At 39.0% G+C, this 13,468-nt stretch overlaps 1 protein-coding gene across 6 annotated transcripts in view; it reads left to right on the top strand.

Moving 5' to 3' along the window:
• Positions 1-13,468, top strand: part of LOC140481308 (microtubule-associated tumor suppressor candidate 2-like) — a 452,512-nt gene that overhangs the window by 167,063 nt on the left and 271,981 nt on the right. For all 6 annotated transcript variants that reach the window (XM_072577285.1, XM_072577280.1, XM_072577282.1 and 3 more), the window contains one exon: positions 9,228-9,474. In XM_072577285.1, coding sequence (XP_072433386.1) covers positions 9,228-9,474 — 247 coding nt within the window. The remainder of the gene's footprint in view (positions 1-9,227; positions 9,475-13,468) is intronic.

Genomic DNA, 13,468 nt, shown 5'->3' with positions numbered 1-13,468 from the left:
ATAATGACAAACTCAATGCAAGGCTAAATTCGTTGCTGATCTTGAGGCTTTTATACAAACTAGTTACTTCTAGACATTAGTGCACTGAGCAGGCATTCCACATGAAAGCAGTATGACTTGAAGAATAAATAGAGGTCATAGAGAGTAGTACGAGCTGGTGCAAGAGGAGGAGTAGTGGGGAAAGGCTGTCAGTAGGGGACCAGGTGTCTGCCAGATGGTCAGGAAGTAATTTTCCTTCCTAATCCTCAGTGAGGAACAATGTCAGTGCATCAGTGAAGAACATGCCTGTGCTTTAGTGAGGATATCCTCAATGAAAACTACCACATGCAGCTAGGACAGCTCCAATCTCCGGATGGTGAAGGGATTATGTTGCTGCTGGTTGTCAAGGAGACTGGAGTAATGAATGATGTCTGGCTCCCTCCAGGCCTGAACCGGAAATAACTTTACCATTCTGAGACATTAGCTCTTTCAATCAGATATGCCATGGGTATGGAGGAGCAGGATTATGGAGAGGAGGAATGTGAGAAGTGGGAGGAAGAGGAGGCGGCAATGTAGATGCTCCCTTAATTCCCACATTATCTGTGAGGAACTCATCTGACTATGATGCCAGTACCTGTAATCCCAATTCTCAATTCACCATCAGTCCCATTCTTTGTTCTGTCACTGACAGTCACTAGTCGGCTGAGCCATAATACAAGAATAAAAAAAAAGCATAAAATCAATATTCCAGACTCTAGTTTTAAATGAAATCATGCCATATTGCTTAGAGAAGTCAATGGGCAATCGTGTACGTTCCGTCAGTATGTGTCTTCTGTGTGCTTTTGCCTGTCCCAATGCTCCTACCCAGTGTTCTCCCAGGCTCTACAGCACCTGTCCATTGACAGCTACTGGCAGCTGCACTATCCTGTCCCCTGCCCTGGCTGCAGTCTATAGTGCCCAAAGTCTCACCATGAGCAGATCTTACTTCTAATCTGTTGGCTAAGATAGGTGTCAGTATTAGTATCTGAGCTACTTGTTGAACTCTAGTGTTTGTACTGATTATAAATGATTAATTGTGTCTTCATTACCTTGTTCTCTTGGTGATGCACCTCTTGATTATCTGAACAAAGAAAACCTCAAAGGGTAAGGTTTTGCAGAGGTGAAGATGTTAGTAAGTAATAAGCACAAAAAAAAAATCAGAAGAGAATGTGGAGTGCAGGGTAAGGAGGAGAGGTAGATGTGAGGATTTAACGTCTTTGGTTTTAGTTCAGTTGGTCTCACTGTGTGTTGGCATTGGGCATTTAAATACAGCCAACACCTTCATGGGAGAGGTCAGATATTCAAGTGTGCCAGACCAACTCTGGTTATCTCCTGCTGCTTTTATTTGTGAATCACCTTTTTGTGATAAAGAGGGAAGAGTGTTTGGCTGTTGAAACTGTTTGTAATGAACAGGGTTTGAGGTTGTGCTAGTTTGTATGATATCATCATAGTAATTATAGCAGTTCAGGATTAACCCTTTCAGACCCATAAGCAACAAATACAAGTCATGGGTCCTAGATGTTAAAGATTGCTGGTAGGTAAGTTTTCAAGGGGGTTGGGATGAGTTATGGTGCAGAGAGATATGGTTATAATTTGGACAGTGTCTGAGGCTGCTGGTACAGTTGGAATAATATAACAATTTACTTAATTCACTGAGCTTGACCAGTCCTTAAATTTCTTGCAACAGTGCATTCTTGGGGCTTGACTAATGACACTGATCTCCATGGTTATCGGCTCCTACTGCCTTTTGACCCTGTGCGTGTAAGATGTAGATCTGTAGATACAGGAAATGTACCTCTGGCCCCTGCACTATAGATGAGCAATTGTATATTCCTGAGATTGAAACATTCTGGTAATGCACGAATGAAAATATAAAATCAGTTATCTGTTCCCAGAAACAGTCTTTTATGTCCTGATGGGTAGAGCTTATCTCATGATGTCAGATAACATTTTTCATATATGATACATTGAACAGATGTGGTTTACCTGTAATAATGCACCCCAATATCTATACCCAATCTTCAGGGGCTATCCAATTGAACCTCAATTTTTATCAAAACTCAGACAAACAATTTGATACATCAAAGGATTATACTTTGGGATGTTGCTCTTTTGTACCACAGTATTCTGCTGTTGTAATTTTCTCTGAGCACTCTTTAAATTAGTTCATATGCCACTTAATGTTGTAAATGGTCTAAAATGAATACTGAAGGAAAGTGTGTTAACAGTACAGTAACATAAATAAAGGCAGAAAATGTGGAAAGTAAACAGCGAAACTTTTTTTTTCAGATGCTATTTGTATAATTCAAATATTTGCTGTCCATTCTCCAGACTTACAGATGTACAGGTTTTTTTCTTTTCAAAACTCTACAGTTGGGTGATATGATGGTGTTTCAATTGTGGGTTTGAGCTAAATTCAACCCAGGTTAATGGAATAAAAGCGTCTTTTGTGTCAAAATACCAGGCACAATCTGTGAATCTCAAAATAAATCCTAGAGGACCCAGATGCACAGTGCAACATTTCTCACTCTTCGTAAAAATTCAGAATATCTATGATAGCTGAGTATAAATTGGATGCAAAAATCAAAGTACTGTATGAAGTTGTGATTTCTCACTTTGATTTGGCTGCATTTCTTTCACTGGCATCCATCTCAGTTGTTAGTCTGGCATTACCAGTACATCAGTTGCTTTGCTTCCGATATAACAGCTTGAATTGACACAAGATCCCGGATATTGCTGTGTAAAGTAGCGCCACGTATTGAAATGCAGTTCTTGTCCACATAAGTCCAACCCCTTGGGCTGGATGACTGTTAAGATATAAAGCATTAATAACCAAATTATATTTCCAGCATAAAATTAGTATTTGAGTTGCAATTTTGAGTGCATGTGTTTTGAGTATCTGCTGTTAGCGTTGGTAACCGCTTTACAGAAGGAAAATGGAGCCCTGATGTATAGCAAAAGCATGTGCAAATTGATTGGTTTATTTAGTATTTGCCATTACTGGGCCAGCCAGACAGGTTTAATGGCAACGTAAGAAAGGTCACAGACAGTTATTGTAGGATGGGGAGGAATTTGGGTTGAGACAGTAATGGCTACTCCTCTGAAATTGTATTTGTGGCATAATGTTGGGAGCTTAATTTTGAAGTCTAACACGCTATAGAGGCTTCTATCAAAATTCCTTATTCCAAAATTCTGAGAACCACTCTTTACTGCATCAGTTTGATCTTTCTCACATCCCGCACAAGAGGCCTCTCATCTGGCTTTGCTCTAAATAGCCAGCAGACCAGACAGAAACTCATTAAATCATCACTTTCACTTCTTCCTACCTCTTCCTGAAAACACCTTCTATTTATATTTCTAAACAAAGCATTATTTCCTGCCAATAATCACTTTATTTAAAAATTAGAAACCAAATTAAAATGAAGAAAGAAACTTCTATCTATTTGTGTCTTTCTTGCTTTCTTTTCTGTCTGCCGTATATGTATTAGAAATGAAACAAAATGCCTGACAGTTTTGATTCTTTCCTAATGGTTAACAAAATACAGCTAAAGTTCTGAGTTAACTTTAAATTAAACTTGTTTGTTTTTATTTAAATCCTGATTCCCTTACTGATTTTAAAATCTCGATCCCAGCCTTTAGAGCTTTTTGAGGTTAAGAGTTCTACACTTTCAGTATGCTCAGAGAGAAGAAATTCTTCCTCATCTCTTTTCTTACTGGATGAACCCTTATTTCAAAATCATGCCCTCTGGTCCAAGATGCTCAGCGTCTACCTTGTCAAACTTTCTAAAAACCTTGAATATTTCAATATTGAAAACATAGCATTTTTCTATGCTTCAGTGAGAACAGCCCTCAACCTTTCCTCATAAGACAGTAATGCCAATGGCAGTATATCGTTCCTTATATTAGGTGACCAAAACCATTCACGGTATTCCAGCTGTGGTGTATAGTTTTAGCAAGATTCCCCAACTTTGGTACCATTCCCTCTGAAATAAAGGTCAGCATTACATTTGCCTTCCCTATTATTCGGATACTAGCTTATTGTGAATTATGCATGAGGACTCCCAGATCCCTCTGTTCAGTAGCTTTCTGCACCATTCTCCATTTAAATCCTATTCAGCTCCTCTATTCTTCCTGCCAATAACCTCAGATTCTCCCACATTAGATTCAATCTTTCCAAATTTTTGCCCACTTTCTTAATCCGTCTGTATTTCTCTGCAGACTCTTTGTGTTATCCTTCCCAGTTGCTTTTGCATCTTTATTTTTGTGTTATCTGCAAACTTGGCAATAGTATTTCTTATGTTATTCATCCAAATCATTAAGATATATTTTAAATGATTGTTCCCCCAGCATTTATCCCTGTGTTGAGTTGCTAGTTTCTGGTCAACATCTTGAAAATGCCCCATTTTCTCAACTCTCTGCCTTCTATTAGTTAGCCAATCCACAGCACCATGGGCTCTTGTCTTATGAAGTAGCTTTTTATATGGTACCTAATTGAATGTCTTTTGGAAATCCAAATACATTATATCTACAGATTCCTCTTTATCTACTTTGCTTGTTACCTCCACAAAGAACTGTAATAACTTTGTCAGGCTTGGTTTTTCCCTTATGAAGCCATGTTTTATGTTATTTAAAGTTCTGCTATTGCATCCTTTATAATAGACTCTATTTTCCCAACAACTGATATTAAGCTAACTGGTATATGGTTAACTTTTTTCTTGTCCACTTCCACTTTTGGATAAGTGTGTTATGCTGGCAGTTTTCCAGGCCTCTGGGACTTTTCCTATAATCTAAGGATTCTTTGAAGATTCTTCACCTTATTTAAGAAAGGATGAAAATTCATAGTGAACAGTTCAGAAATATTTTATCAGATAACTAGCTTAAATCGTTAAATTGTCTTATGAGGGAAGGTTGGACAGGTTAGTCACTGGAGTTTTGAAGAGTCCGAGGTGATTTGATTGAAATGTGTAAGATCCTGAGGTGTCATGTTTCCCTTTATGGGATAACCTAGAGCTAGAACTGGAGCCAAATGTGTTTTAAAAAAAAGGTGAGTCTTTCAATTTCTCTTCCTCAAAGGTGATGGAAGCAGGGAGTTTGAATACTTTTGAGGCAGAAATAGATTGATTCTTGATAAACAAGGGGGTAAAATGTTGCTCTGGACTGACCTGATTGTAACCTCATTTTTGCCATGATCTAATTAAATACAAGAGCAGGCTTGAGGGCTAAATGGCATACTTGTGCTCCATGTTTTTATGTAATAAACACTCATTATTTAAGACAATTATCTCTTCTGTATTGACTCGAGTGGTCCATCCTCTACCACTGACAATCAGGCCCTTGCCTCAGCATAGAAAATAGAAAATTAATGAAAGCGATCTACCCAAGCTAGAATATGACTTGTATGTAGCACTAGTGTCTGAAACTAGGACATGGCAATCAGTGGTAGGTAGACAGAACTAATATGACTCTGAGGAAAAAAGAAAAAAATAATTTTGAAGAATATTGAATTTACCTCTTCAAGAGCATTGCCATTTTGAGAAATATATAGATACTCAGAATTTGAAACTTGTAAGTTGACAATAGCATCTGTCAGAGGATCACCAGTGTGCGAGTTCAGCATGCCAAAGACATGTCTTTACTAAGCAGCTGGGAAGAGATGTAAGAAGAACTAAACAAGCTGGGGGAAGGAGAAAAGAAATTGTGGACAGAGTGTGATTAGTGCAAGCTCCTTTGGGAATGAAGAAACCTCCAGAAGTAAAGTTTTTTTTAAAAAAAAGGGGGGAAATCTTTATGAAAATGGTTGAAAGAGCAGAAAGGAAAGACAAGAAAGTAACAAAGTAGTTCTCGATTCTCAGAAATAAGATGCCAGTCATGAGTGCACTCCACAAAGAACAGCTGCAAGGGACAGTGAAACAGCCGGTAAAGTAATTTTGATCAGAGCTCCAGTATTCAGAATGCCTTGAAATTTATTTCAAAATCAAAAGAGCAAAATTTGGAGAAATTTGAGGAACAAATTCGAGCAGAAGAAGAAAAGTCAGAAGAAATTAAGATTTAAAAGGACCCAGTGACTCAGTAGCTTGTGATGTTGGAGAGCAAATTTGAAAAGGCACCAGCTACTATAATCTGCATGGCGCCTAAAAGTCCTGAAGAATTATGCATATTGCTTTCATACATTAAACAGTTGTGTTACCTAAAACGAGTACTACTTCTGTTCAGATGGTCCAAATTCAACTCGGTGTATCACAGCTCTGAACAGAAGTAACAATTCCATTTCCATATTTTGAAGGAGGGATGGAGCGTTCAAGTTAAAAAACTGCAATGCGGATATTAAAACAAAACAAATTACCAAATTAATCACATACTGAGAAATATTTTTTATTTTAAGTTTTGTTGCACCATTATTTGGGATATGCAAGTTTTGATTACTGAGGAAAGAGTGACAGATAGCAAAAGATTTCAGGAAACACTTCATTGAGTTGAGAGTATTTACGACCAGACTGTAGAGCTTAATTGCACAATTAGAGTGTACATCATTGATCCAATGAGGAGAAGTAAGTTTATTATGGAAAATCTGTCTCAAAAAATGGGCCAGCATGACAACAGGCTCACACAATGTATGTTCAATGTATGTTCTGTCTAACTGGGGCTGTTACTTGCAGAATGTTCTTTGCCGTTATGTGAGGGCTTTCCAAACATTTTGAGTAGTTAAAACATGAACAACACTGCTCTGCTACTACTAAAAGCTTCAATACATAATTTTTCTTTTTAAATTTGCAGTTTATTTTCCCAATGCTGTCAGCCATTACTTTTGATATTGATGGATAAATGTAGTGTTGTCTGCTCTGACTGAGAAATGTTTTATCAATATCAGAACACTTGCTGTAACCAGCAAAATACACTACAAAGTACCCTAGGAATGATACTGATTTATGTGGAGTGTCAGGACCAAACATCAATTAACTCATTACCCAAATAGTGATGGCTTCTAATCAATAAGTCATAAATCACTGAGTCATCAGAATGGTTATCAACTGCAGAAGACCAAGTTTAAACTATGATATTTGGGAAAAGCTGCCAGAGTTGTTGGTGCAGAGTTCTTGTCTGGATACCCTGCTTGTTGAACAGAAAGAATGGCCTGAATCTTAACTGGTAGGCTAACACTATAGCGCCTTTAAATTCCATCAGTTAATTTCTGAAAGTGGAGGGAAACATGGTGGAAATTCATATGATGTGGAGGCTGCTCAGTAACAACTGATAAATGACAGGAGTGGTTACAGGAATGGTTCTGCATAGAAACATAGGGGCAGGAGTAGGTCCTTTGGCCCCTCAAGCCTACTTCACCATTCAATACGATCATGGCTGATCATTGAGCTCAATACCAAATCCCATCCTTCCCTTCCCCCCCCCCCCCCCCACCACTTATCCCCTTATCCTTAACCCCTTATCCCTTTAAGTACAAGAACTATAGCTTCCTCTTTCTTGAGAACACAATACCTTGGCCTTAAACACCTTTTGTGGTAGTGAATTCCAAAGTCTCACCATTCACTGGGTGACATAATTTCTCCCATAAAGGTTTACCCCTTATCCTCAAGTAATGACCCCCTGGTTCTGGATTCCCCCACCACTTCTTTCCTGCATGTAACCTGTTAGAATTTTATAGTTTTCTCTGAGATTTCCCCTTCATTCTACTAAACACCAGTGAGTACAATCCTAACTGACTCAGTTTCTCCTCATACTATCAGTTCTGCCATTCCAGGAATCGATTTAGTAAACCTTCACTGTACTCCCTCTATAGCAGGAACATGCAGTGTGGAATTGATGATGAATACCATCTGGAGGGGTGGTTTTGCGGGAATAGGAGAAAGTTTTCAGGTTTTTTTTTGCGAGTTCAAGAGGAGAATTCCTACTGCAACTGATCCCATAAGGGCAGGAAAAGAAAATCAGTAAGAAGCTTACCTACTGATCTCAAATGCCTTCACACCTTAGGTCTGCCAGGACAGTATCTCTGGCACCCTGCTTATGCTGCTGTGTTAAATTTCAGTCCAATACCAAAGCTACTTCTGGACCTGATGTTTGTGTAGAAGAGAAGACATCAGACTTGGGATGGTCTTTAGGACGCTTACTGCCTGCTCCATTGAGCAGGTTTACATTTGGTCAGCTCCAGGGTGGCTTAGTACGTGAGCATTTTTAGCTTCCCACCACCTGAAATCTGTAAGATTTATAAGATTAAATATCAGAAAGAAAAGACCACCGTCAATGAGGTGCTTCATGACCACTGGATGTCTGAAAATGCACTGAAGTACAATTAAAATGTAAGAACTATTGTATTGTAGGATACGCAACAGCCAATTTAACCATACAAAACTTCCACAGACAGCAATGTGATAATGATCAGAAATTCTGTTTGTTTCTGATGTTGTTGAGAGATCAATATTGGCCATGACAGAAGAGATGACTATGCTCATCTTCTTTAGGTGTTGGTTAGCTCAGTTGGCCGGATGCAAGAACAGTGATGCTGAAAATACAGGTTCAGTCCTGTACCAGCTGAAGTCACCATGATGATTCACCTTCTCAAACCTATTTCTCACCTGAGGTTAAACTCACCACCAATCCTCTCTCTCTTTAGTGAGTCAGAGGACTCTGGTGACTTGCACTGTCCTTTTCTGTGCACCGAAGGAGCCAGATGGGGCCTCAGTTTTACGCTTTTGTCAAGGACAACACCTCTGACAGGATAGTTTAAAAAAACAACTCAGAAATGAACATGTCAGGTCTGAACTGAGTTCCATTTTCAGGTTTACAATTTGGAACAATTTACGTTATTTCCAAGTTTTGCTGTTTTTTTTCCTTTCTGATGTTGAACTTTATCATAGAATCCTATGACTCTGAAGCAAAGTGGTATCAACTGAGTCGTAACTGACACTCGACTCAAAAGTGAAAGTAGACACTGGTTGATGTAAAACTGAAATGAATGTAAAATTCAATGAAATCAAGCCACCTCACGTAAAAATATATTCTGTCATAAATGTTATTTTAAAGAATAGTTTTGTTTATTGTGTGTGTGTGTGTGTTTGTTTCAGGGGTGTTATTTTGTTAGTCTGTTCATTTTGTTTAGTGATATAGTCCAATGTACATGTCACTCAGTACAAACTGCACTAATAAGCATATTTACTTCAAAATTATGTGATGAAATATTTATCTTGCTTATTTTTCAGACGGATACCCCCTCTCTTGGTCAATTTACTTCTGGACAGAATGTGGCTTCAGTTCCGGAAGAGTGCTTCAATCCTGCAACTCATGCAGCTGTTTCTAGGCTACCCAAAACTCTTAGGCCACCATTAGGTCTAGGTGCAATCTCGAGACTTCCTGCAGCAAAAAGCAGGCTTGCATTGCAGAGCCAGAGAACATCGCTAAATTCCAGTGCACTTCAAATTCAAGGGCAAGTTGACCAGGAAATTGCAGGTAAATAACCAATAATTTTGTTTCTTTTTATGTTAAAAAGACTTGTTAGTGTCTACTAATAGGGCCTTCTGCTGAGAGTCATTTTTACTGTCCTCTTACTCCCTTTTACTCTCTGATCATTTTGGCCTGTATTCATTGTCTAAGACATGACCGAAGGGTCTGTTTCCGTGCGGTACATCTCTATGACTCTATGACATGGAGATTGCCTACCAATGATGAGAGCAACTAACTTGATCAGAAAGCAGCCTTGAATACTTCAAAATCTCTCAGCACCTTGCCACACCACTTGTGATATCAAACAATTATACAAAGTACCAAACATTTCTAGAACTAAAGCAAACAGACAGAGAATAAACATCAACCAGCAACTGACCTAAGGATAGTTGATAATCCCTGTAAATATTGCTTGTGTAGATGTCCTTCCTGCTGCAGAAATGTAATAATGCATAGATGTCAAATCACAATGAGGTTAAGATCTGCCTCTCTGTACACATCCCAATGTGCCTTCAACTTAATGGCATCACCATACCCATTTACAGTTGACTCAGCTGACGTTGTATTGCTTTAATATCATGAATAATAGTGAGTGTATTTGTGTAACATTGTGAGTCTCAGTTTATCGTTATTTGTCAGACTTCCTGTTCTATGGCCTGCCTGCTTTCAAAACATTCTCCCCAAGCTTCAGGTCTCTGATTCAGTCCTCCAAGCTTTCCTTCTGTAACTACCCTTGCTTTAAATCCCTCTTCACTCCCACATTCAATGCCACCCTGCCCTCTGTTCTTACCTTTAACGTCCATTTCTATCCTGCTGTCTTTCTGAACTTGCAATTAATGTCTGTGGGCAGAACCGAGCATCCTCTGCTATTGATGGCAGTGTTCTGCTATAGGTGAGTGTATTTTTAACATTTACAGTATTAGGAGAGACCTGTATGTTGCAGTGGTACTGTCCCTACCTCTGGACCAAGAGGACGTGGTTCAAGTCCCATCTACTCCAGGGGTGTGTAGTAATATAGGCGAAAGTGAGGACTGCAGATGCTGGAGATCAGAGTCAAGATTAGAGTGGCGCAGGAAAAGCACAGCAGGTCAGGCAGCATCCAAGGAACTGGAAGATCGATGTTTCGGGCAGGAGCCCTTCAGCAGGAAACTGTAATATGTCTGCGCAAGTTGATTAAAAATAATTGTTTATAGTATTTGTGCATGTACCTACATAGCCTTAAATGTACTTATTTTAAAACTTATTATTTATTCCATTTGGGAATTTCTTCTGAGCAAACACTGCATGGAAGAACTTAACTCTGACTTTAACATTGATTCCAATGGGAAGCCACACATCACTTAAAGTTGTGATTTTCAGGACCGTAACAATGATTTGAATAATGTGTTACTGGATGGCATCCGGCATGATCCACTTCCAGAAGTGCCTGTGCACATCACACAGAGCCTTAATAGTACTCATAACACTCAGCATACAGTCATAAACAAGCCCAATTTCTCACCATATCAAAGCCCTCAGCATACATGGTATTTTATTTTACTTTGCTCTCTCTTTTCCAAGGGAGCAAAAGGCTTGTTTAATTATTCCTGATTATTGCATCCCTCAATTCTGATAATATCCTGATAAATATTTTCTGTACCAGTGCTTCCATGTTGTAGTATGGAAACCAGAATTACGCAATGCTTCCCTGTTGGGGTGTGACCAAGTTTTAATTTCAATTTAACATTACGTCCTTAATTCATTGATGTAGTCCATAATTTATCTGGACCTGGATTTTGTCATCCTTCATTTTGACTAGTTTGACTAATATCTGGCCTCCTTGCATGGTGTAACCATTCTATGGTTCTGTCGCTGTTCTTGTTGTTTTAACTGTTGAAATATCTCTTCCGCATTGATGTTTTCTGCGTTTAGTTTTGTCAGTGAGAGCGAAGGCAAAGGTCTCCAAAGGCACGATTGGGGCCTGATCTATGACTTTAACAAGAAATTGTGAGGAAGGAAATCAGGGCAGCATCGATCCTGATGGTTTTCTTGGGTGATTACCAATGTAACACTGCTTCTCATTGACTTCTCGGCCCCAGTTTGATCAGCATGAGGCCGTGACTGTTTAAAATTAGATGAACCTGCCTGTTGTTAGTTGGGATGGACAGTATACTTTCTTCATTACATTCTTACTTGGGAATAAAGATTCGGGCAAAGTGTTTATTCTGTATCACTGCTATTTCAGTATCAAGTGTTGATCTTGTTCATCTTTTAGTAGTTTTATATCTGTGAATTCTCTTTTTGATAATTCTGTACTTCTAGAATACTTCAATTCCTTCTCTGTGCTTTAATATTTTCATTTCTTACATCTCACTTTTTCTTTTTGTTTCTTAATGCCTCAATACTTTTTATTTTGTTTTCCTTTCTTTTCCCAGTTGTCACTGTGCCTTCTCTCCTAAAGGATTTGGCTCTTTACTGGGGTAAGGTTCTATGGCATCAGCACCCTCTAATTTCTAGGTGTAATCACCATTACCAAGTTTTCATGCTTGGTGTGTATGGCTTAACATATTATTAGTAGGCTGTTTTTTTTATCAGAGCATTAGCGTCAACCATCTGGATTTGCATGATATCATGAGACATACAGGGTATACACAAATTATGAACACACTGGGAGCAGACACAAATGAGATTCAAACAGATAAATATGCATATACATCCATGATAGTTTACAAACATACATAGAAACTCACATGCAGATAGGTATACCCATGCAGATACACATAGACACAGATGACACAGACACTTAGACCGATATCTGTTTGTAAATACACACATACAGACACAGATAAAGACAAATGGACTGGGATGCACATGTACACAGATATATGCACACGTGGATACACCCACAAACAAACACACCACAAACACAGATATTCACACACTTATACAAATAGAGCTACACACACATACACATACACACATGTTTAATTGGACTAAATTGCTTTAGTTAAAGAGCTAACACAACACAGTGAGCTGAATGTACACCTGCTGTACTGTTGTATTGATAGCTTTAACTTATTTCCTGATCTAAATTTATCAGCATAACATGATGCTTGAACCAAGAGGTTTGTGACTTGGGTTTGGCTGAAAAGCTTACAGGATTAACTTTGCAAATTAACAGGGATCTCCTATCAATAAAAACATTAAATACTGCAAGCACTCAGCAGGTCTGACAGTATCTGCTGAGAGAAAGACAGATAACAAGTGGAACCTGACTATTTATAAAATGTTTCTGCCTTCAGAATCAAGTACTGATGCTGAAGTGTGGTGTCAGTGTTTCTCTGGGGTCACATAGCAGAGCAATCATACTGAAGGCAGCCCATTTAACAGGCTGCTTCCTCTGTAACTTTCTAATTAAACACAGTGAGTGGATTTCCAAGGTCAGAATCCCAATCAGAAAGCCCTGAATGCCTGGTAACCCCACTGGGAATGGTGAGCACAGCTGATGCAGTAAAGGAAGGTGAGGGTGCCTCAGCGTGTAGGCAGTCACTGAAGCAATTTATAAAGTAAGAAAGAAAGGAAGAATGACTGTAGCACGTAGGCCATCATTATGGGGGGGTCTCCTGCACATGATGGCTTATAGTTGTGGATTCAGTTTTCTCATCCTTATGGTTTTGGGATGAGGATAGAGTAAGGGGTAGTGTTGATGATTCCTTGTCCTACCACTAGGCGGCTCTACCTACGTGCTTACCGGGCTCTGTGCTCACTTGGAGATCTATCTGAGCTTGGGAATTTACCTTAAGTTTGTCCTTTAACAGGCTGCATTGACTATCCTTCATTTCTGGGTGTTAATGACCCACCTTTGTCAATATTTTTCAGAGTGTGAAATATAACTGAGACTCACCTCTTTGGGCCCGGGGGATTCAGATGTTTTAAGTGGCAACCCTTCACCAGAATAGGGAATGTTCAGAGATCTAACAATTTGTAAGTTGCAGCCAACAAGAGGGAAGAAGGAAGGAAA

Source organism: Chiloscyllium punctatum, chromosome 9 (assembly GCF_047496795.1).
Source record: "Chiloscyllium punctatum isolate Juve2018m chromosome 9, sChiPun1.3, whole genome shotgun sequence".
Lineage (NCBI taxonomy): Eukaryota > Metazoa > Chordata > Chondrichthyes > Orectolobiformes > Hemiscylliidae > Chiloscyllium > Chiloscyllium punctatum.
The sequence above is the reverse complement of the archived record's forward strand: the minus strand, read 5'-3'. Positions and strand labels throughout refer to the sequence as shown.